Here is a 24,603-nt window from a genome sequence, read left to right as displayed (position 1 = left end):
TGATCGAATCTTTGATTCGGCATATCAATCGGTGTGATTGGCGACGAGTTGTGTCGTGAGACTTTGGTCTTCTGACAAGGAATACAGCTTTTACAATAATTTCGAATGTCTTTGATCATAGTTGGCCAAACGAAATCTTTTTTTATCGTAGTTGTAGAAGCTTTGATTCCTGGATGAGCAAAGTTATGGACTTTGTCAAAAACAATTTTGCGAAAATCAGGAGGAACAATCGGTCTCAAGTTTCCAGTTGATATATCACAAAATATGTCTGTACCATGATAGTCCGTTTTAATAACTTTAAGACTCGTGTCTTTTTTTACTTTGTCGATTACCGTCATATCTCTGGTTTGGGCTTCGGCTAGTAATTTATAATCAATTGAGCTATCAAGTGATATTGAATGTACTATGTTCAATGTTTCTATTCGAGACATTGCATCAGCAACAACATTTTTCTTTCCAGGTAGATGTCGAATATCAGTTGAAAACTGAGATATGTAGTTTAGTTGTCGTATTTGACGAGGGGTTGCTTTGTCAGCTTTTTGAGTGAAGGCATGAACTAATGGTTTATGATCTGTGAAGATCGTAAATTCCATTCCTTCTAAAATTTGTCGGAAATGTTTAATTCCTTCATAGATGGCTAAGAGTTCTTTATCATAAGTTGAATACTTAAGCTGTGCAGTATTTAATTTTTGTGAATAAAATGATAAAGGTTGCCATTTATTATTGACAAACTGAACAACTACACCTCCAAGTGCATAATCGGAAGCATCGACATGTAAACCGATAGGTGCGTCAGTTTTAGGGTGTGCTAGCAAAGTTGCGTTTGCTAAATCTGATTTACATTTGTTGAAAGCTTCTATCATGGTCACAGTCCAGGTGATAGGTGTTTTATCGTTCTTTATGTTGCCTTTCATGCAAGAAAACAATGGTAGTTGTGTTTCTGCGGCGTGTGGCATGAAGCGACGGAAAAAATTGATCATACCGAGAAATCGTTTGAGCTTGGTGACTGTATCCGGTAAGGGAAAGTCTAATATTGATTTAACTCGGTTGTCGAGAGGTTTTGTTCCGTGTTCATTTATTAGAAATCCGAGGAATTTGACTTCTTTTTGTCCGAAAACACATTTTTGCAAGTTAATAACTACGCCGTAGTCGTTGAGGCGAGCAAAAAGTATTTTGAGATGTTTTTTGTGTTCTTCTTCATTTTCGGAAGCAATTAGAATATCGTCAAGGTAGACGAAACAGAAATCTAATTCTTTGAGGACTTCGTTCATAAAACGTTGGAACGTCTGACCGGCATTGCATAGACCGAAAGTCATGAATGGAAATTCAAATAAACCAAACGGTGTTATGATTGCCGTCTTTTGTATGTCGTCTTCGTGAACGGGTATTTGGTTATAAGCTCTGACTAAATCGACAACGCTGAAGATCTTTTTTCCATGCAAGAAATAGTTAAATTCTTGGATGTTTGGAACGGGATATCGATCTGGTTGCGTTGCAGCATTTAAACGTCGGTAATCGCCACATGGTCTAAAACCACCTGATGGTTTTTCTTTTATCAGTAATGGTGTTGCCCAGGGGCTGTCTGAGGGGCGACATATACCGAGTTTAAGCATATCGTCGATTTCTTTTTTAGCTATTGGAAGCTTAGAGGGATGTAATCTTCGAGCTTTTGCAAAAAGTGGGGCACATTTGGTAACGATGTGATGTTTAACATTGTGCTTTTTCACTTTTGATTTAAATTTTGTCAAGTCAAGAATATCTGGAAATTCGTTGACTAATTGATAGTAAACTGAAATGTTCGATATGGTTTTAATCGAATTTTTATTTTTTCGTGTACCAACGGTTGTTCCGATAGAAGAAATTGAAGTTTTACTGTCAATTAGTCTGTTGTTTTTAATATCGACGAGTAAGTCGAATTTTTGGAGTAGGTCAGCTCCAATGATGGGTTGTTGCACGTCTGCAATTATAAAAATCCATCTTATATTTCTTTTTAGGCCTAAATTAATAGTGACCGATTTGCTCCCATAAGTCTTAATAGGAGTACCATTAGCTGCATGAAGTTGGAATTGACATGGAGCATGGCTTCTTTCTTTATAACTTGGTGGAATGACTGATATGTCGGCACCAGTGTCAATTAAGAAAGTATTTCCAGTATTCTTTTCTTGAATGTATAAGCGACTTATGTCTTTGCCTTCGTCAAATTGCGCTTGGTTTGACTGGCTGTTTAGTTTTTTGGGTTGCGTTTTTTTATATTGCTCTTGTCTGGATAAGAACAAGGTGGTGTACAACGCCACGACCGTTTACCGTAGTCTAAATGACTTTTACAAAATCCGCTAGGAGATTGTTTATCTCGGTTAGGAGATTTAGACTTATTACGATTTCGCGAATCAGATCTGATGCGGGAGTTAGACTTATTGATTTCTTTTTGTAAAGAATCAATTTTGTCTTCCAGTTTGCAGAACTGTTGTGCTAGATCGCAGTCATTGACTGGTTGTTGTTTGGTAAAAGTCTGTATTTTATCTAAATCCATGGTTTCGTAAATTTTGTCGGCCATGAGACTTAGTTGTTCCAATGGTTCGGAACTATACGACAAAATGCTTTGGATGTTTTGTGGTAGTCGGTTAAACCATAATTCTTGTAATAAGTCATCGGAGACTTTGTTACAAGTGTTGTCTTTCATTTTTCGTAATAATTCTGAAGGTTTGCACGCTTCATTAATTGAATTATTGTCGAAAAGATGTTTTAGTTTTTTACGGTCAGAGACTGAAAATTCTTTGATCAACCGATTTTTAAGAGTTAAATACTTAGCATTGTCTGGTGGGTTCATTACAATATCACTGACTTTGTCAAGGATATCGGTGTCTAATTTTCCAACCAGATGATTGTATTTGGATGTGTCGGCTCTTATAGCATTTGTCGCAAATTGAGCTTCGATCTGCATAAACCATATTTCTGGTTTTGCTTTCCAGAAAGGTGGTAATTTTAACTGGACAGATCGAATTGTGCCGTCGTTGTTATTGGCATGAACAACATTTCTTGCGCCGTCTGTTTCATTGGCGGGTTGTTCAACTATAATTTCTTCTGTATCACTCATCGTAGATTATGCAAAAAATTTTATTTTGCAAAATATTTTTTAGATGAGACAAAGGAAACTTTGCGTTTATTGATTTTGTTCTCACAAATAAATTTAATTATTTGGACGGTAGAACTCAATCGAATTTATTCTTGTTATTGCTAACAATTTATTTTAAACAGTTGCTTGTTAGCAATTAATATATCGAAGCGTATAGCTTGATATTGACTTTGTATTCAGAGTCGGGGTCACCAATTATATGGGGAACGAAAAGGCAAGATGCTTTCAGTTTGAATCCATATATTTGAATGAATCTTAGTCTAACAAATACACCGTATATATAGGGGATACAATGTCTACTATGTCTGGAATCATTTGATTGGCATACTGTGATGAATTGATATGTTGTCGAGTGTTGGCGAGTGTTGACGAGTTACCACAAGGTCTAATGCCAACTCGGGTGAAAAGAGAACAAACTTGATGGATTTTTTCAGTCACGAAATGACAAGTAATTACGGCTTGATTATATCTTAGCCATCAATTAAAATGCACTCAATTCTATCGGAAAAATCTTTTCTAGTTGTTAATTTCAGAGAAGAAGAATTATTTTTTTCTATTTCGAAAAAGGTGACATCCACCAAGATGGTAATTTAATTGAATGCGCATTCAAGTGTTCCCAGTTCTCACCGTAACTTTGGTTCTTCTTATTTATTTTTTTAAAGGCTACCGTGTAATGGTTCTTGTGAGAGAACGGAAAACAATAAATAAATTTGGAAAAAATAAAACAAAATGAAAATAAGTAAATAATACACTTGGAACGGGAAGAGCGATGATCGTGATTTTGCTTATACGATGTGTGTAGTTCTCGAGTTTATTTTGATATTATTAATGTGTAGCTAATTCATTCCATTAAAACGAAATCATTGAGCTGCTTCACATCAAATAGAAATAGTCGTTTCCGCAACAAAGACAGAAACTACACGAATATATAACTTGAAGACTTTTTATGCTGAGAGTGGCGCACAAACAAAATCTTTCACTGTATTCCACTTCCACTTAACTTGTGGATTTTGTTTGTTTAACTAACAGTCTTTTGTAACCAATCAGAAGTTCCGAGACACGACTCGAAGAATCTTCATACTCTCTGAGAAAAGTTAGGAGCTAATTGATATCTTGCCTAAATGTACAGTACATATGCCCACAAATTCATCGTGTCTGGGATACGTCATCCGAGTAATTACATTGACTTCAACTACTTAAACTATGAAGTTTGAGTGAACTTTAGGACGTTACCAATGCGGTATAACCGCTAGAAAAATTCCTTGTGTGATGGCAGTTGTTGACAATAAAGACATATTTGTCAACGATTCTATACGAGCTACGATAAGCTAGTCGTGACTTTCCTAATTCGCTTATTGAGATAAGAAAAGCGATCTTCTACCATATACTAAGGATTCGAAAAGCTATTGCTATTTTGCGCGCGAAGTAGGTTTGTACTTTCAAGACAGTGTTGGGTCTTAAAACCAGAATGAAATTCTAATTCAACGTTTTCAACGCGATACCTAAATTCAATTCGTATTTTACAGAGAACAATGTAAACTGCTCTGGTGGTTCAGAAGGATATTTTCGACGTACAAAAGAATTGAATACACTTAACAAGAACAGTTTGTGTGTTTTAACATTTTAATTTATATTTAAAAGATGAATGTTGTATTCCGTTCCAACATTTTCATGTACATTGTATTCACTTCTACTCTTAATTTAACGAGGAATAACTTACCTATTCTTTTCAGTTAAATATCCATTATTATACTGGTAACCATACATTTATCTGCTTTCACAAACGACCGTCGTATCTGCCAAATAACAATTTCAAATCTGGTACTTCTTTTGTGCGATGATGGATCGCCCAGTGCTTGATGCAAAATGCTTCACTTCATTTGTTTTAACATAACATTTTGTTGTCATAGGAGATCACTCTAGCCTGAATTGATCGCCGAGTGTTGTCGTAGTTGTGGATGACAGACGATTTTAATAAAATTGAACTTTTTCATAATACGAATCGTGAGCTGCTGGTTTCGGTCTTCTAGATCTACAGATATCAGCTAAATCGGTTTAGAGATACTTTTAGATATGCACTGAATTTCTTCCGATTGATTTTCGAACTAGGTCGCCTTCAGTCATAACGGTATGAACACTAAAAATCTATTTTTTTTCGGTAATAATCATTTTCGGATCTGTAATCTTCAAAATTAGAAAACGTTACCGAAAAAACAATTTATGTAAAAATCGACAGAAACCTATAATTTGAAGGTTTCTTTTTGCAGACGCCCCTGAAAGAAATACGAATCTATCACAGGAAATTGAAAATAAAAAACAAAACAAAAAAAATTTGATTTTGTGGTTTCTGTTGTTCGTATCATTTTGTGAGATTGGATGTTATATTGTTGGTGTGGTGCAATTATCCTAATTTAAGTATTTTTGTGAACAGAACAGTCGATATGTATTACAGCAATGTGTTGACCGCAGTTTGAGTGATGTTGTATGTTTGCTATAAAATCATGTCTGATTGTGTCGAATTTACATCTGAAAGAGACAGCAGTAAAATCAGTAGCTTCATTAGAGCATTATTTAGCTAAACTGCAGACTATAAGCAACACTTTCAAATTGACCAAATCATTTTCTGAAATAACCTACGGATATCCAGAACCCATAGACGTAATACTCGCTTGTTGTCAATTCGGAGATTATTTGTTTTTCCGAGAAAAATACCGAAAGACTTATGTGAAATGTGTTTTAAGAAAAATAAAACTTAGTCGTGATCTGGCCGTGGAGGCCCGATTGACCGTGTGAATTTCTTGAAAAGTTTAATTTTTTTCCAAGTATATCTGAAATCTGAAAGCTTTTATGAAGTTTGTGTGATTTAACCAAGGTAAATATAGTATGGAGGTAATGTCATTCAGACGTGCGGTGTAACACATAAGTTCGATGCCAGACTATGATATAGTTGTGTTTCACAAAATAATTTTGCTATCTCACAACAGATGGCCTGAGTTTCTATTCCATTTTTTGTTTTTAACGAAGGGAGGAGATGGCGTTTTTATCGAACTTTCGTGCCACCGCACATTCGGTTATATATGGCATTACCTCCACACTATATTTACCTTGGATTTAACCTGAATTATTTAAATTATTGACCCACGAAAACGTCAAATAATCCCAATTTAACGAACATGGTATAGGTATCGAGTACTCTATTGGAGATTTCATTATTTTTCATCAGCGAGACGCGCAGAACGGACTGGGAGAACTTATAGTTGGAAACATTTTGTAAGCGTGATGATGCACAGACAGAACGTAAATGGTTATTTGTTTCACGAGAGGAGAGAATAGGAAATTCTAACAAGAGCCAGAGCGAAGCGAGAGCCGAATTTTCGCTCGAGTTGGATTTTCGTATTTCTCGCAGAGGTGAACCTAAATCAAGGGCTAATATTTGAGAACGGATTCACAAAAATTCCTTAAAATGCTCAAATATTAACAGAATTTTCAGTCATTTTAGGGAATCTTTTGAGAATCACTTCTCAAATATTAGGCCTTGATTAACGTATAGTAACAATTTCCTCCTTTTCGCACCTAAGGGTGAAATATTTTTCGATATGAGGAAAATGTAGAAACTCTTGAATTGAGTATTAAGATTTGTCAACAAAACGCCATCTTCCCACCGCATCTGAGTGAAGAAAACAGGGGTATTCTCGCCGCACGGATGAAAACTGTATCTACCCAGGGAAGAAACCGAGCGTGTACGTACCTTATGTACACGTATTTGGTATGCCTCCAATCCGACGTTTATATGCTATTGCCATTGCATGCTCTTTACACACCACCATACACACTTTTTCATGCATGGTTTTTAACTGAATTATTAAAACACATATAAAATGGTTGGTGTGTTCGTTCGTTCGTTTTTTTTTTTGCTGCCTTCTCCTTTATGAAATAAAATTAGCCTCCGCTCTTACCATTGAGCTCTATATTATGTATTTAGTTTTCCATACAAACACCATGATTGTGGTTGAGATGATGATAATTATATAGTTTTTACTCGTCTTCCGCAATTATTATGTTAACGTGTGCATAAAAAAAATAAATATTCGAATTCTTCTGTATTATGGCTGGATAGCTGCTGCTGCTGCGCGCTGCTCCTCCCAAATTTTACCCACCGAACATCGTCACACTTCGATGACAACGTAAAAGTTCTTGTATTTTGTACATTTAAAATTCTTATGGCATAATACGCCTCGATGTAATAAAAAATGTGTACATGCTTTTTTGTCGTACATACACGTGTGGTATATATAATGTACCTGTACATGCATATACGATACACATATATGATATAGGGTGTTATGATTGGAGCATTTTACTTGTTGCCTTTTTTTGTGTGATAAAATTATATCGCTAAATGGGAATTTGTTTCTCATTTCATTTCGTCAGAAGGAATTTTTTTTTGTTGATGGGAAAGAAATTGCGAACGATTAGTATCTCTGTACGAGGTAGCAAAGCTAATCGCTCAACCTGTTCGTTGTTGCTGGTGTTATTGATCCACTGATGGGTTTGGTATTGTAATAACCATCTAACTTGTTAAAGGTCAGCAGCAGGCAGAGCGAAACTTTACATAAATAAGCCTTGTGCATCGACATCAGAGATAGAGATCAATATTTCTCTTATAGAAACCGCCTGGTTTTAATTATTTACTACTGGTATGTCTTGCAAAGATTATTCGGCCTAGATAAGGAAAAAAGATAATTTTGGATTTCTAGAGACCATCCAGTACGAGTTGTAACACAAGTTCCATTTTTCACTGGCTTTCCGCAAACAAAATTTGATTTAAAAAAATCTATGTCGGGGACCAGTTCATTTGAATAATAATATTTTGCAAATGAAAAACATTTCGTTATTAAAATCTGTTACTTCATTTGTTTAAATTAGCTCCTATCGTTTGATGCAAAATCTTTTACTTCTTTTGTTTTAATCGTGCTGTATAATAGAGTACTTACAGAGTTCCTGGCATTCGTCTACAGATTCTTCTGCTCCAGACTTCCAGGGATTATTGGGATTTTTTGTAATTATTTCTCATTATATGGGGTTTCTATGGGATTATTATTGGATTTTTTTAGGTTATTTTGAAGTCGGTGACCCCTCGTTCTGCTCTAAACGTTCACTTTTAATACTGCATTGATTCGAGCTAGATATGATTCGCTTTCATATCGCCTTTCAACTCGTTTTTTTATCAATAGTTTACAATGATCTATGGAAAGGTAATGGATAAAGTTTTCTAAAGGCCTCTTCGCTCTTACACTACCGTTCAAAAGTATTAGATCATTGAGTGTTTTCAGTGTAAATTGACAAACTTTGAGAGGGCGCCAAAAATCGAAATGGTACCGCATTTTCACGAAAGATGGCGCATTGAGCTTGATCCTTAATTCTTCTTCTTCTTCTTCTTCTTCTTCTTTTTCAGCCTGTTTCTGTCCACTGCTGGACGTAGGCCTCCCCAATTCTTTTCCATTCCGAACGATTAGTTGCCACTTGTTGCCAATTTGCGCCTGCCTCTTTATACCATTACTCCATCTCTCTGGTGGAGCGTTGACCAAATGCAGTCAACACAACACCATCAGAAGAAGCTGCAACGACGAAAAACCGTCGTCATTAACCTTTTGCTCAGATAGGTTCAAAAGAATGGGCAAGCTTTATGTAAAATGGTTAGAAACAAAGATAACACTACCCCGCTGGGCACTTTGCTCTCAGCTAGTGATCCCAGGACGCATAGAAATGTGCGGGTCAGAGTTCGAGGAATTCCGGGGGCGAACAACATAAAGCACTCACCAACCCGCAATAGCAAGCGTGGTGTTTTAATGCTAAAAAACCCCAAACGATGCACAAAGAATTATACATTGCCACTTACAATGCCAGAACACTGTCGTCAAGGGCAAAAATGATCGAAATGATCCTTAATACTTAAAGGAAAAAATGTTTTCACCAAATATGAAATTTTTTGTCATAAAGTCAGCGCTCTATTTTTTGTGAACACACTCGACCAACTCATATGACATAGAATGAAGTACTGAAAAGAAATTGTTGCGCCTCTACAGGCCATCGAAGTTTTGTGTCCAAGTGAATCAATACGTTGTTCTTTGTCCAAATATCTTCGACTCGTATAGAACTGGCGCTGAAAAAGTTTACATTCTCTACCACTGAATGCATAAACTTGAATCATAATTCTAAAATGAACATTTTACTTTTCAAGATTTTAGTAACATTTCAATATGTTAACGACTTTTACAACATTAGCGCTTGCTGTTTATAAATATTTTCATAGAAAAAACTGTTCCCATCTACTTTTAAAACAAAAAACTGATAGAAATATCTAAAAGAGAATGCAATATCGACAGATAAAAACATAATTTTTTTTTCCTTCGTCGTATGGCGTTCTCGAAGCGTATTATAAATAACCAACTATTATAATAGATAGCTTAACACATAATTTATTATACATAATAGAGTTTGCTGTTGATTAATGTTTCGCTTTTAAAATATTATTTGACTTATTTTCAATGTTTCATTCCGATATCTGATTCAAATGTGTGTTTCGTATATTTTTTTTCCCTCCAGTTCTTGTAGATTTCACACTCAACATATCTTAGTTATGCATCCATATACTGCTGAATATTGCAACTCGTACTTACCACTTACATTCAACATTAATATAGCATTTAAAACAAATTCTGAGCGGAAAAAATGTATTTAATCAGCAGACACATGGGCTTTCGCTTTTATTTTAAAGTAAAATTTGTATTTAGGTAAAAATGGAATCGCATTCGTAAATTGACTCTCGTGATCTCTTTTAAGATCTAAATTAAAAGCGATGTAATAGTGGCCCAATTATATCTTATAAAATAACACTAAAATCCGATATGGAGACACTTTTGCCTTTTTCATTATTATTCACACGCTCACTCAGTGTAATATTTATCAGAGTCACTTTATTGAGAATATTGAATGTTTGAGCAAGACTACGTAACATTTCTTGTATCAGTATTTATATCGTGCTATACTGTTGAACTCTTTGAAGACACGCTGGAAGGTATACTGTTATTGTTATTGGGTTGAGGGATTTCCTAATATTTTTAAATCAATTCGCTAAGTTCACAAAGCTCGCTAAGTTCACAAAGCTCGCTAAGTTCACAAAGCTCGCTAAGTTCACAAAGCTCGCTAAGTTCACAAAACTCGCTAAGTTCACAAAGCTCGCTAAGTTCACAAAGCTCGGTTAGTTCTCAAAGCTAGCTAAGTTCACAAAGCTCGCTGAGTTCTCAAAGCTAGATAAGTTCACAAATCTCGCTGAGTTCACAAACCTCGCTAAGTTCACAAAGCTTTCTAAGTTCACAAACCTCGCTAAGTTCACAAAACTTTCTAAGTTTACAAAGTTCGCTAAGTTCACAAAGCTCCTAAGTTTACAAATCTCGCTAAGTTCACAAAGCTCGTTAAGTTTACAAGCTCGCTAAGTCCAAAAAACTCGCTAGAATCTTTTAGAAACAAGAATGATTCAAACATCTTAGGTTAACCTTTCACAGACAGCAAAAATTTCGTCATGCGTATTTTGCTTATGAGTTCCATTTCATGTTTAAAATGAGACTAAAGATCGGCAACTGAACGAGTAGTTTTCGTTGGTAGGTAAAGTCTATTTAACCACAACGTCAATATTTAATTTAACTTTTTGTCTTACACAAATTTTTATTAGGTTGATTACAGTCCATGTACCTTTCACGCCTCCACAAATTGAATTAAAAAAAAACCAAAAAAAACCATTAAAAGGAAATCAAATGTTTTGGTGTGGCATCTTTCAACATGAATTTATTTACGTATTCCCACTACGACTTCCATTTTTTTTCTGTTGACAAAATTTATTTGGCAATTTTTAGTTTCGATTTCATAAAATATGATCAGTGAGAACTGGCTCATGGAACACTGCTCATTTGTACGGCAAAAATGTGGATGAAGGGAAATAGACAAATCAAAATTTCATTAGATGAATTTCTTGCTAATTAAAATCTTTAAACGACATTCAACGTCCAGTTTCATCTAAAAACAACAACTTCAAATTGTACCATTCGTCTCCGGTTAAAGGGTCAATAATTCGATTTTAAATATCTATTTGTACAACAATCAAATCAGTCGTGACGCCCACTTTAACATCTTTTGCATATTAACAACCACAATAACAAAATACAAAAGTTTATTTGAATTATAATGAACGTTGGACTCGATTCAATGAGCACTTTTATTTTACATGGCACCGAGAATGAAGACAAAAAAAACCTCTAGCATTTTTCCGTTGATGTAACCTGTCAAAACAATTTATTTCTTAGTTTGTCGCGCCTTTATTATATCGTCCGTTATTTATAGAGTGGGCATTTTAATTCCAACCTTTTATTTCTCTTAATTCATAAACGACAACAATATCAATTTTTACATATTTTAGATTTGACGAGCAAGTTTTGATATCATCACAAGGTCGTGTGAATTTATTATTGACTCGGCTATTTGAAATGTGATTGTAGCTTGCGGAGTACCGGCAGTGGTATGAAAAGTTCTTTATTTTTTTTTTAAATATCTTTTCGACTGTCCGTTATGACGAGCGGCCTAATAAAGCAAAATATCCATTTAGTGTTTCCAAACGGCAAGTACATCCTCTAATGATTTTGAATCTCTAAATTTTCTTAAAAAATGTATTTTCATCTATTACTTCATTAGTTTATCATCGCTTGTCTATGTCGTCGCTGTCCATAACAGATCGTGAAAATCAATAGCAAACGAAATTCTTTAATTGCTATAAAGGGTTGATAAGTAGTCGCCTAAAATTGCCATTTACTTGATTCAAGCTGACTCTAAATTGAACTATCTAAATGCAGGCAAGGGACGTTCCAAATTAGCAAATTATAAAAAAAATGAAATTTTATTGATTTAACCTTTTCTCGAATAGTATGCAGAAATAACATCGTCAGCTTAATGAAGCTGTACAAATGAAATTTTATTTTTCTTATGATTCGCTAAATGGACACTAGCCCCTTGTTATATATTCAATTATGTTTGCTATGGACATCGGACTGTAGAATGATTCGCTAGAAACTGACACCTTCTAGTGGTACGAAATGTACATTTCACAAGCCGATTGTCTCAAACATCCACAGACAATCTCTCAGGCAAGCCGCTTATGATTATTTCAAACTAAGTCTAGCCACCATCCCGATCGGTTAAATGGAAATGGAAACGAAAAACCGATTCCCGGCCAAGGTTATGCTCAACTTTGCCGGTTTCTTTCGTTCTTTATTGTTCGTCTTCCTATTTTGCTTTCATTCAGAATCAATATGCCACAGGATATAAACATTATTCTATGGTCAATTACCATTAATATCACAATAGATGTGTACCCATCGGAATATTTATTTGCTGAAGAAGAGAGTTAAGTATCGCCCAAAGATTCGCCATGATACACATCTTATTTATAATATACACAACTTGGAAGAGATACATATAAATATATTGGCGATCATCTAATGTAATATTATTTAGAAGAAAGAATTCCTAGCAAAATTGTACAATGGTGAGTATAATCTCTACTGTCATACACTTAGATAGTGATCTTAAATGTTACCAAGGAGAATATTTAAGAAAGAAAAAAGAACAGCCACAACACCAGCAATAACAACAACAACTGAAAGAAGAATTACAGAAAGAAGATATTTTATAAGATATCGTCTATTTGATATGTCTTTAACAGTCATGCCACATAAAATAAATGGATTATTTACACTATGTGGATTGCATATTGGAGTTTTCTGATTTGTTGTCTCTATAGAGGATGGTTGAGGTTGATGTTGGTTTTTTTTTCCTTCTCCTGTGTGAGAGGAATGGAGTTTTACTTTTATTACAAAAATATTTTGATTGTAAGATTTTAATCTTTCTTTTTTTCTTCTTCTTCATTTTTTTCTTTATCGAACAGAATTCTTTTTCAACAATAGGAAGATATTCAGATTTATGTATTCGTCGTATATTGATGGTCGTACGGGAGATGGTGATATTTTTTTTGTTGCCTGTCGTTTTACATTTTTAATTTCCATCGTATCACAATCACAAAACGTCGTAAATTGTGCATATGTAAATTTACATCGAGTGTCCCTTCATTAATTGCCTAGGCGCACAATGTTCACTTTTATTTCTGCATAAAAATTGTTTTGGTTGTCTATATGTTGCATTTGTCTTTTGTACTGTCATTCTGATAAGTGAATTTAATGGAAATTCTGATCTTAAAGATCTAACGATCAGTGAACACCAGTACAACGTAGAGTGAAGGGAGCGATGAGGGAAACTATAGAAAGCTTTGTGATAACTTTAAACTTTAAAAATGTGTCGATAGACTGCACGGGCTTTTTTAAGCGTGTATTTTACACATTGTGTGTAAAAACTTTTTAAAAGAGTGTACTTTACACACTTTCTGTGCACACACGAAAGTGTGTGAAATACACACTTACAACAAGAAAAAAAAAGAAAAAAGAAAACCATGACTTTCTGAAGAAACGTCGAGTTCCTTGAAGAAATTACGAGCAGTTAGAAAGCTACCGTTTCTACAGGGATTGGTCATTTCTTCACATTTTGTAGAAGGAATATTCCATTTACAAAACGTTGAACAAGTTTAGTAACAAATTTAGGCTACAATTTAGTCTATTGTGCCATTGTTTTCTTAATAGTTACACTTTTATTTGTCCGTAAAGGTCCAATAGATTTAGATCCTTATGTATGTGTAATAATAGCTAGGTGGAAGCACCGACATTTGGTGGATTTTAAAATTCAGTTTTTTTAAGTTGCCAATAACATTACACAATGCCAAAAATGTGTAAAAAATGTGAATGGCCGTAGAACAAACTCCCAGAAAATGTGCAAAAAATGGGAAAAAGAGGAATGGCCGTAAAACAAATTCCCATTTTTGCACATTTTTTGGGATATTTTTCCTCCCATTTTTTGCACATTTTCTGGGAATTTGTTCTATTTGTTCCATTTTTTACACATTTTCTGGGAATTTGTTTTACGACCATTCCCATTTTTCCATTTTTTGCACATTTTCTGGGAATTTGCTCTTTTGCTTTTCCCATTTTTTACACTTTATCTGATAAAATTTTTCCTCACATTTTTGCACATTTTCTGGGCTTTACGGCCATTACCATTTTCCCATTTTTTGCACATTTTCTGGGAATTTTTTCCTCACATTTTTTGCACATTTTCTGTGAATATGTTCTACAGTAATCAAATTTATTATTCCCTTTACTTACATACCACAGTTTCTCAATCCACAAAAAAACTTCGTATATACCATGTACGTGTTACATGTTACACACATTCATACAGATACTGCTGTCTCGCGTGCAGTATGTGCTGTATGTGCAATCGAGCTATGTTTCAATGTGATTTCATATGGATTGTATTGGATTGTATTTGTGGATTGAATAGCGTTGAAAACAGAAACAAATTTCTAACGTAAGTTCATCGGGTGTACGGCCATTCCCATCTTTTACACATTTTCTGGGAATTTGTTTTACGGCCATTCCCATTTTCCCATTTTTGACATTGTATAATGTTATTGGCAACTTAAAAAAAACTGAATTTCAATACCCACCAAATGTCGGTGCTTCCACCTAATCTTAATCTATTGGCGAGAAGAATCGACGACTTCCTCAAGAAAAAGTGAGTTCCTGAAGAAACGTTGACTGCTCGTCATTTCCTCAGGAACTGGGTGTTTCTTCCGAAAGTCACCGTTTCTTATGTCGTCGAAACTTCAGTGCAATGAATTGAAAACATGGATTCAACCATTTTTTAACTGACACAGATGTGGGTTTTGAGTTGACGGAAAACTTCCTAGTTTCTTAAAATTCCTTTTCCTTTTACAAATTCGTTGCAAATAGCTAAATACTAACTAGAATCTTTTCATTCAAACTTAAATCTGTAGAACTGGGTTCTTTCTTTCGAACCATATTCAAGCCGTGAAGGTGCCTCAGAATTCGAATTTTTAATGAATGCTCGAATGAACCGAAAAGGAAATTTCAACGCACTCTTATTAAGAACATCGCGAATTGGGGAAGAAGCAAACATTTATTGAAGAAATAAAAGTGCTGCCCTTGTAACGCGTTCCACCCAAGTGGGCCTTCATTTCAAATTTTATACACACTTCCGGCACTTCCGAGCAAAACGCCTTTACCGGTCATTTCGTAAAAGGATGAATTATAAACAAGCTGATGTTATTGCCCGGGTATAAATAGTCATTATACACTATTTGCACCCGGGTGCAAATATCACTTCGGACAGAAAAATGTAACTAAAAAGAACGCCACACACATTTATGTATGCAACAGCTTTTAAAGTCCCCCTGGGTGATTTACTATATTTCTTGAACTGAAACAGTCCAGTGTTATAGAAAATCTCTGTCGTCCTATAGAGGCGCCACAATTTTCCGCGCTGATTGACATCCTACTGTAATATGTACTTTAAAAGGCTCACAGGCCTTACTCATACTCATATTATGGACATAAATAAACTAAACTAAACTAACTAACTTTATGACATGACGAAATGTAATAGAATCAAACGAAAATCTAAAACATTTGAGCTTCAGTTTTCAAACCGCATTTCTCTATTATGAAAAAGGAATCTATGTGTTTGACAGACAGTTGATGTTGCTACAACATTCCACTAATTTCGGCAAAAACTCCGCTCAACTAGTCTTACAGATCCAGCTGACGTAAAATTGTTTGCCTTTTCGGAATGACTATAGTCATTTGTTATCGACAACAATGACAAAAATAAACGATACGCTCTAACTAGTGGCCTCTTATATAAAGCAAGTAATTTAAGTTAAAACAAAATGATGTAATAGTACATTACTATGCAAGGGAAGTAAAGTGATATCTCGTATCCAGATGAGTAAAAGTAACCGAGGGCTTTAGCCCGAGGTACATTTACTCATCGTGATACGAGATATCACTTTATTTTCCGTGTGTTGTACGACGTTTTACTATGCGAGTGATGTAAAGGCTATTGCCTATACATGTAATAGCCTTATTACATGCACCAGCATAGTAAAAGATTTTGTGTTGAACAATAGAAGTAGAAGATTCAATGATTTCATGACTATTCTGTTATAAAGGTTAAGAGCTAAATATTGCCCTAAACTAATTCTGATCGCTAGAATTATGAGCAGGAGCTGGTTGTTTTTTGTTTGCCGTATTAAGAGACTCCCACGTTTTCTATTTTGTACTCAATTGCCATTTAAAGTGGATCGAAAGAAAATGTTCATCTTGGCTCAAAGCCCTTCATATACTTGACTTATTGACCGTGTACACTACTAACTGTATTGTACAAACAAAACAAAAAAAGGTTATTTTGCCAATCAATTTCACAACATCAATCGGACAATTCGAATAAGAAGTGTTGGTTGAATTCTCATATAGAATCAATTCCATCATTGGTTTAGCACAGTTTATTATACATACCTAAACCGTCGAGTCGAGTCCTACTTGACTTATTGAAGTAGTCAAAATGAGTTAATTTGATTTTTCAATATTTGCATATATTCCATTCGATCGTGATTCCAGTTTTTTTTTTTACTTCTTCTTCATTCGAATAAAAGTCTTACACTAAAATCGTGCGATCAAGATAATTTACTTACAATTTGATTTCGGATAAAGGCATCGATGAAATGGTCTACGTAGACGTTTTATGGTCTTTTACAACCCAACTGTATCAAAGAACGAGCAGATCATCGATTGGTGAACCGAATAAAATAAACTTTTTTTTCTGTTTCTTTTTGGCAAATTATATGCGAATGATAATTCACAGATTGTTTGTTTGTCGAGTGGGTCTTAAATATTGCGAAATATTTTTGCGTTTCGATTACAAGGCAGAATGGTGTGTTTGAGAACATTTTTTGACTTCATCATTTCTGACACTTCTTGTTCAAGAATGAGTAATGAGTCAAATCGAGGGGTAAATGACATGGGTACATCCGTTTGGTCAATGTGGGTTAGACCGAAAGGTAAATTCTCGGAAAAAAACAGATCAAGAGTGGAGCAAGTGCTCAAATTTTGATGGCCTCATTTTTAAAAATATTTATTTTTCTGTTTTTCCATAATTAATCCTTCCCAACAATCAAGTTTAATTATTATCTCCAGATTGTAAATTTTCTTTTCTGTTTTTTTAAAGCGGCGGCCATAAATTACATATAATTTTGCCATTAGATTTAACAGTTTTATGAACCAAAATAACTCTTGAGTAATTGCATTTTTAATACATCATTTTTGTGTGTTGTGGTATACGCAGACCTTGTAGTTACATATACTATACATACTATATATACGGCCGTATATGTATCAAAATTATAAGCTAATTTAAATTCCTTTTTATGTTTGTTTTGTTCGGTTTATTGTTTCAGACCTTTACTCGAATTCTTTTGTTTCAATTCAAAATGGAATAATAAATATTTCTCATAATTTCGAATATTTTTAACTCAAATTCAGTTTTATTTCAACTGGTTCGCTTCAACACAGAAGACAGTCGCCGGTTACACAAATTTTGAGTATCGAACTCTTTCAGCAGTGTTTGTTTGCACACCTTTTCGATAGTCTTTTTTGTTCAAGAAAAAGAAAAAACAAATTCAATATTAGAGAACGATCTGAGGGTCGGAATTTACTCTCATTCTTGCAATTAAAATGGTCACCTATTCTGAATGCATACATAGATGAATCAACGAACTTCCGATTAATTTCACAGAACTTAATAACTGTTTGAAGTAGGATATCGAACAAAAAATGCAAGATCAACACCTCGAGAGATCGCTTTTTACAAATACAGGCAACCTAGACAGTCAAAACAGACTGCGTATACCGATTTATCTCGGTCAATGTCAAAACTGTCTTGAAGTGTTGATCTAGCATTTTCTGTTCAATATCTTCATTCGATCAATTCGTTCATTCGTTCTTTGTTCACTTCGTGTAATACAACCCTTTCGAGAAAACTATTCATCTGTTATTGACAACGATGTCTAACATAAGCGATGAACCTTGGTTAGGTTTTTCTTAAATAACAGAACCGATGGATAAACTAATGAAATAATAGATTTTGCTGCGATGTTTGCATCCAAAACGAAATGAGCATATCGGGTCTTTTGCTTCTATCGATCAAAGTATTTTTAATCGGGTGATTTCAAATCTTGTACTTCAATTTTTTTAACATGCATTCTACTGTATAAAAGACCATTTTACCCAGAGCTTGTCATTATTTTTGTAGTCGTTATCGATAACAGATGAATAGCCGTATGTGCAACCACTAATTTTTACACCTTCAGCAGCTTTTCCATACCTAGGTATAATAATAAAAAGTCACGTTTTCTTGTGTTCATTAATACTTAGAGCCATTCATCTTTTTTGAAAAATATCATACAGTCAGAGGCGGTGAAATTTCAGCATGAATTTGCTTCAGCTGTTTTTCAGCTGACCCACACAACTTACAATCAAAACTGTTTATACTTGTTTATACAGTTGAAGCCGCAAGCGCGTCGTAGTGGTAAAACCCCATAAATACGTATAAAAAGATTTAATTGTTTGTGAGCATAGAAAACACTGGCATGACATACGACATGACACGAAATATCTATAGAAGGTCCGAGTCGCATGAATGAGTTTGGCTTGTGAAGTTCAAACCTCTTGCTTTGATGTCTTTATGGCGGCTCTACCGCACAGACTGGCCGAGAGTTAGCAAGTTTGGTGACGAATTGAAATTTCATTTCAACTATGATTCGCTAGACTTGTTCGTTAGCAAATTGGTATAGTGTTCTTACAGCATTGTATCAAGTACCACTGCCGCCATGGCCTGATGAGAAATTGCATTTTTAAACTGCATATCAACGGACGACGAATTTAATTTTCTCTCACATCGAAAACAGATGTCCAATGTCTTGCTAATGTTACTAGTACTTTAAGCCCAATACATTTTATGCGGATAAATGTTTGTAAATTAAAGAAGCACAAGCGATACAGATAACCGTTTCTAAGTGAGCAATGTTTAGCTTAGATATAGTTTAGAGCTTAGTCGAATTTTCGACGGATTTATCTTATGAAAGATAAATTTTGGGACATCTGAATAAAATCAGGTCTGGTTCAGATTGAATTTGAACGAAATAAGGACGACCTGAATCTGATCGGAGGCTTACTAATGTGTATTGATGTTTTTAATCCATCGACACTTTTACGCCCGTAGTGAGACTGTAAGACTGTTGATCGTAGAAGAAATACCTCGCTCTATCAAACTAAAATCCGAATGTGATTCACGTCTCAATCCATAACCGTAACCACACATCATGCGCAAGAGATACGAATTTATCTACGTCTGTCAGAGAAACTTAAATTTGCTCCGGTTTACATTAAAAATGTCTACCACTTTATCATCTGCCATTGTATAACACTTTCATTGATCGGTGATTAAAATGATTTTCAAAATAAAATAATAAAAAAAAAGTTTAATAGATTTACCATTAACTAATGACACAAACGGCTCGCTGTAGGTAAAGAAATAAATTATTTTTTCTTTAATAACTTTCCATTTTAGTCAAATTGAATATTACTCGTATCCTATACCGTATACACTTCTTTCTAGAAGACAGGCACATTAAAAATAAATAAATGAAATTGAAGACAAGAGAAGAGAAGTAAAAACCACCTCAATCGCTTACACAATTCCGAATGTGGAAGATAATTAAATAAATCCATGCAAAACATAAAAACCTAATTACAATGATAATTACTTACGACAAAATTTACTGTCAATACATGGCATGTCATGGTGCTATTTATTACCCAGATCAAGTGTGGTACACTCATACTGAGTATTCGATTCAATGAACCTCTTGTGTTGCTCAATTTCAACGATCAGTGTACGTTATTTCCACACATCAAACGCAGCATGAAAGTAAAAGATTGCAACAACAACAAAAATCAAACAACTTTTGATGCGATCACAATTTTCATTAATATTTACAGAAAACACTTTCCGCGTTCATCTCGAACTTTCGCCAATTATAATAGGTATATGGTGTACCTGATGGATAATTTATTATTTTTTGCAAATTAAATGTTTATGTCGTTAATCATCTTTCAGCTATTTGCTTTGGTTTGTCTATTAACAGAGCCCACATACACTTTTTTTACCAAGGAAATATGATTTTTCATGTCTTCATTAGTATCTGGTTGTAATAAAACATTGTGAGACAGTACCTGAATAAGAAAGAGTCTGGTTCTACCAGCAACGTTAGGTAAAACTAGAGATGTACAGACCCAACTTAATCTTTTAAAACAATGATTTGCCTATAGATTCCTGTAGGGTCGTGTAAAAAGTCAATACAGTGCACAAATTCTGCTTAAACTTGTTCCACGACAGAGTAAAGTTAACCAGGCAGGAGCGCTGATTTGACTAGGGACCTGATTAATCTAGCAGCCCTACATTTTTTTGCTAATAAATTTTTTCAATTTATGTCAGTGTTCATTTGAGTCCATTTTCATACAGTGTATTAGGTCCCTTATTTGACGTTTCAAAAATGAACCGCTCCTGCCTGGTTTTCTTTACTCTGTCGTGCTTGTTCGCATTCAAAATTAAATGTATTAAAAACCGAATATCATCCGTTATCGACGCAAAGACATAAATAAACTCGGACATTCGCCTAACATAGCCTTACATAATAGTGAAATGTTAAAACGAATGAAGTAATAGATTTTGATACCTTGAACAAATGAAGTAGAAGATTTTAATAGTTTTACTCAGCGATTCGCTGAAATTGTAACACAACATAGCAGGAAACAGGAATTAAAACTGATTTTTCTCTCGTCTCTTCCAGGTTTCAGCAAGCGATCCCGATTGTGGAGTGAATGCAGTAGTAAATTACACGTTAGGTGAAGGATTCAAAAAGCTCACTGAATTTGAAGTTAAATATAACACTGGAGACGTGTGCATTGTTGGGTCATTGGATTATGAAGTTCGTAATTCTTATGAATTTCCAATCGTTGCTACGGACAGAGGTAATGTGTGTTACAGTGAGATCATTTAGAATTCACACCAACTTTTGCATGTTCATTTTTATGAAGTCATCGGAAGTCATAAGTGAAATGAAAGATAGTACAGTACTGTCTTGCTTGGACATTTTTTATTGAGGCGTGTATCCCACACGTCGAAAAAAAATCGCAGCAAGACAATAACGTATTTTGTTTGCTTAGGGCCAGAAAATGAGAAAAACTGGTCTCGGGCGAGTCGATAATGAGTCATTTTCTGACCGCAAGCAAACAAATCTTATTGTCTACTTAAGGTCTAAAGTGAAAGCTGTCTGAACGTTTTTCTCAACGTGGTCCACGTCTAATGCAAACTATTAATATTTCGAATTACTGTTCCAGATGGTCTAAGCACAACGGCAATGGTTAAAGTGCAAGTAACCGATATAAACGATAACCGTCCGATCTTCTATCCCAGCGAATACAATGTCTCATTACGCGAAGCCCCATCGACCATGAGCTCGTCAACGCCAATTATAGCCGTTGTTGCCACCGACCCAGACTCTGGTTCATTCGGCATCGTTTCATACCGCATTGTCGATGGCAACGATGCCGGCATTTTTCGCATCGATCGATTCAGCGGTGAAATATTCATTGCCAAACCGAGCATGTTGTCCAGTCGTTCGCAGCCATATCATAAGCTAAACGTATCCGCAACGGATGGTGGTGGATTGAAAGCGTCACGGAATGCTGAAGTATTTATCAGTGTGATCGATTCGAAGCATCGACCGCCCATTTTTGAGAAGTCACGGTACAATTACAATGTGAAAGAGGATGCGGCCCATGGAAATGTGGTCGGATCGGTTTTGGCGACTAGCAGTGATTCAGGTAAAAATTAGATTTCAATGTATTGATTGTGTGTTAGTTGAAAGAGTAGATGAAGCAGGACCTTTTAGAAACGGCAAGGCATCTGTTATCGACAACGAATAAAGGCTCAGGCTTGCTATCTCTTATATAACCATGTCTGTATTAAACCACAACGAAGTAAAAGACTGTTGAAGACTATTTAAACAAAAGAAGTAACAGATTCTACCGTTTTTAAAGGCACCTCACTCAAAGCTATGTCGAACGAAAAACAATTACCAGAACTGCACGAACTCATAGAAATTCTGCATCAATCTAAAAATGCAACAAAACTAAAAGAATAAAATCCATTTCACAGGAAGCCGCGGCGTTGTTCGATATTCCATTAATTCCGGAGATCCAGATGGTTTTTTCAGTATAGACCAAGTGTCTGGAAATATTCGCGTTGCAAATATTTTGGATCACGAAACAAAATCCCAAATACTATTAAACGTACAAGCTACCAGCGGCGATCCGCCTGCCTATGGACATACACAGGTAATTATCTGCACAAATAATTTTCATTTTTCTTTCAATATGTTCTTACACCGAGCGTCAACAAAATGAACATAAAGAGATAAAAAGAAAAGAAAAAAAAGAAGAAAAATATGGTTGACTGTAGAGGCATTAGGCTATGTATACGACAATCCAGCGAGCTATTGAAAACATACATCGTATAGCCTCCATGTGACCAAGCAACAACAACAAGCTTTCGATAAAACGAAGAAGAAAAAAAAAGAAAGAAAAACGAGCAAACAAATATTTTTTGAAGAATGGTCGATTCAGTTGAGTTGAACGGTTGTGAACATTGAAAGAAGAAGAGAAAAAAAAAAAATTATTGGAAGAAGAAACAAATGAAAAAGGGAATAAAGAAAATAATTGAATAAATTTCAATGTGACATTCGAATAAAACTTTTAACAAAGGAGCTATTTGCCAATTTACATGATTTTTTTGTTGTTGTTGTTGTTGTCCCATCTTACTTGCACAGAGTCTTCCCGAAAGTCTCTTGTTTCGATAAACAAAGCAAACCTACATTATACCTCCACTAAAATACCTCTTCGTTTGCTAACCTAAAGCGTTGCATTTAATGCACTCACTACTCCAACCATTATGTAAATAAAATTACAAAAGAAAATGTTTATTTAAACATAATTAAGACACTAAAGGTTTTAGTTAATTAACGAGATTTATTTTCAGTTTGAATTTTTGTTTTTGTTTTTGTTTTTAATTTAAAAACAAATCGCCATAAAACATCAAACGAAATTTTTCTTCCATCGGTCGCGCCACAAAATAGTTTCCATCATTGCATGCATGCATATAATGCACTGCATAACATTTATATATATACGAACCATACAATATTAAGCAACTCTCTTGGTTTAAAAAAAAAGTCTTTTTTTTTCGTTTAAGTTCTCACGTACATTGTTTAAATTCTTATCAGGTGAACATAGACATCGAGGACGTTAATGATAATTTTCCTGAATTCGAATCGAACACGGTGCGCATATCTGTTCCAGAGAATGTGGAATTGGATACACCATTATATGCAGCGAATGCACGTGACAGAGATTCCGGAAAAAATGGCATTGTTAGTTATCGTTTAATTACCATTGGCGACGGTACATCTTTGGCGACACCGCTACAAATGTCATCCGCTTCGTTGTTTTCAATTGATGCACGTTCGGGCCATCTAACTCTATCACGACATTTGGATTATGAGACAGCGCAGCAACATTCATTGATCGTAACAGCTAGTGACTCCGGTGAACCATCTTTATCAGCTAATTTAACTATTCTAATTGGTAAGACTTTTGGATTTTGTTTTTTCGCTTTTCATTATTCACCAATAACACAAACCAATCATCATATGCATAAGGTCACCTGAGTGTACATTTATGTCCTATCTGATCGAAATATATTAAGTAAAACCTCCCTTTTCTTATTTCTTGTCTTTCAAGCCTTTATGAACTTTTTTTTAGGGTCATTGGAAGGAATAGTGTCCCGATTTAGAATTTCGTCATTTTATGGCAGGAAGGGCAGATAATCTTATATTCTGACCTTCTCCTCCTAAAGCTCCTTACAATCTAAAAATTTTAAAAATTGTCCAAAATCTCCTATAGGTCCTAAAATGAAGTTCTAAACAATAATTGCTGTTAACACAACTGATAAAAACTCCTCCAACGGCGACGCAGGAGTCAATTACTTTTTCTTTGTTTACAACAGTTCTGAAATCAGATCAGAATCTCCTACAGCCCTCCTGAAATTAAGCATCACCAATCAAAAAACTACTAAAATCCTCCTTAAATCAAGCCTCTTAAATTCCTAAAATAAAGATGGCACTTTAAACTTGACTTGCCTGTATTTTGAGTGCAAAAGGATTTTCTAAAAGAAAATCCTCTAAGAATTTTTCAAGGATTTTTACGTCAAGGATTTATACTGGATTTTCAAGAATGTTTAAACGATTTTTAAGGATTTTCTAAAAATGTGAAGGATTT

General features: G+C 34.8%; 1 protein-coding gene across 2 annotated transcripts in view; it reads left to right on the top strand.

The window, feature by feature from the left end:
* LOC119085135 (protein dachsous) overlaps positions 1–24,603 on the top strand; it is a 135,215-nt gene that overhangs the window by 85,187 nt on the left and 25,425 nt on the right. For both annotated transcript variants that reach the window (XM_037195404.1, XM_037195403.1), the window contains exons 3-6: positions 21,057–21,237; positions 21,607–22,092; positions 22,427–22,605; positions 23,550–23,910. In XM_037195404.1, coding sequence (XP_037051299.1) covers positions 21,057–21,237; positions 21,607–22,092; positions 22,427–22,605; positions 23,550–23,910 — 1,207 coding nt within the window. The remainder of the gene's footprint in view (positions 1–21,056; positions 21,238–21,606; positions 22,093–22,426; positions 22,606–23,549; positions 23,911–24,603) is intronic.

This window comes from Bradysia coprophila, unplaced genomic scaffold (genome assembly GCF_014529535.1).
Source record: "Bradysia coprophila strain Holo2 unplaced genomic scaffold, BU_Bcop_v1 contig_94, whole genome shotgun sequence".
Taxonomy (NCBI): Eukaryota; Metazoa; Arthropoda; class Insecta; order Diptera; family Sciaridae; genus Bradysia; species Bradysia coprophila.
This window is presented reverse-complemented; position numbering and strand designations above follow the sequence as displayed.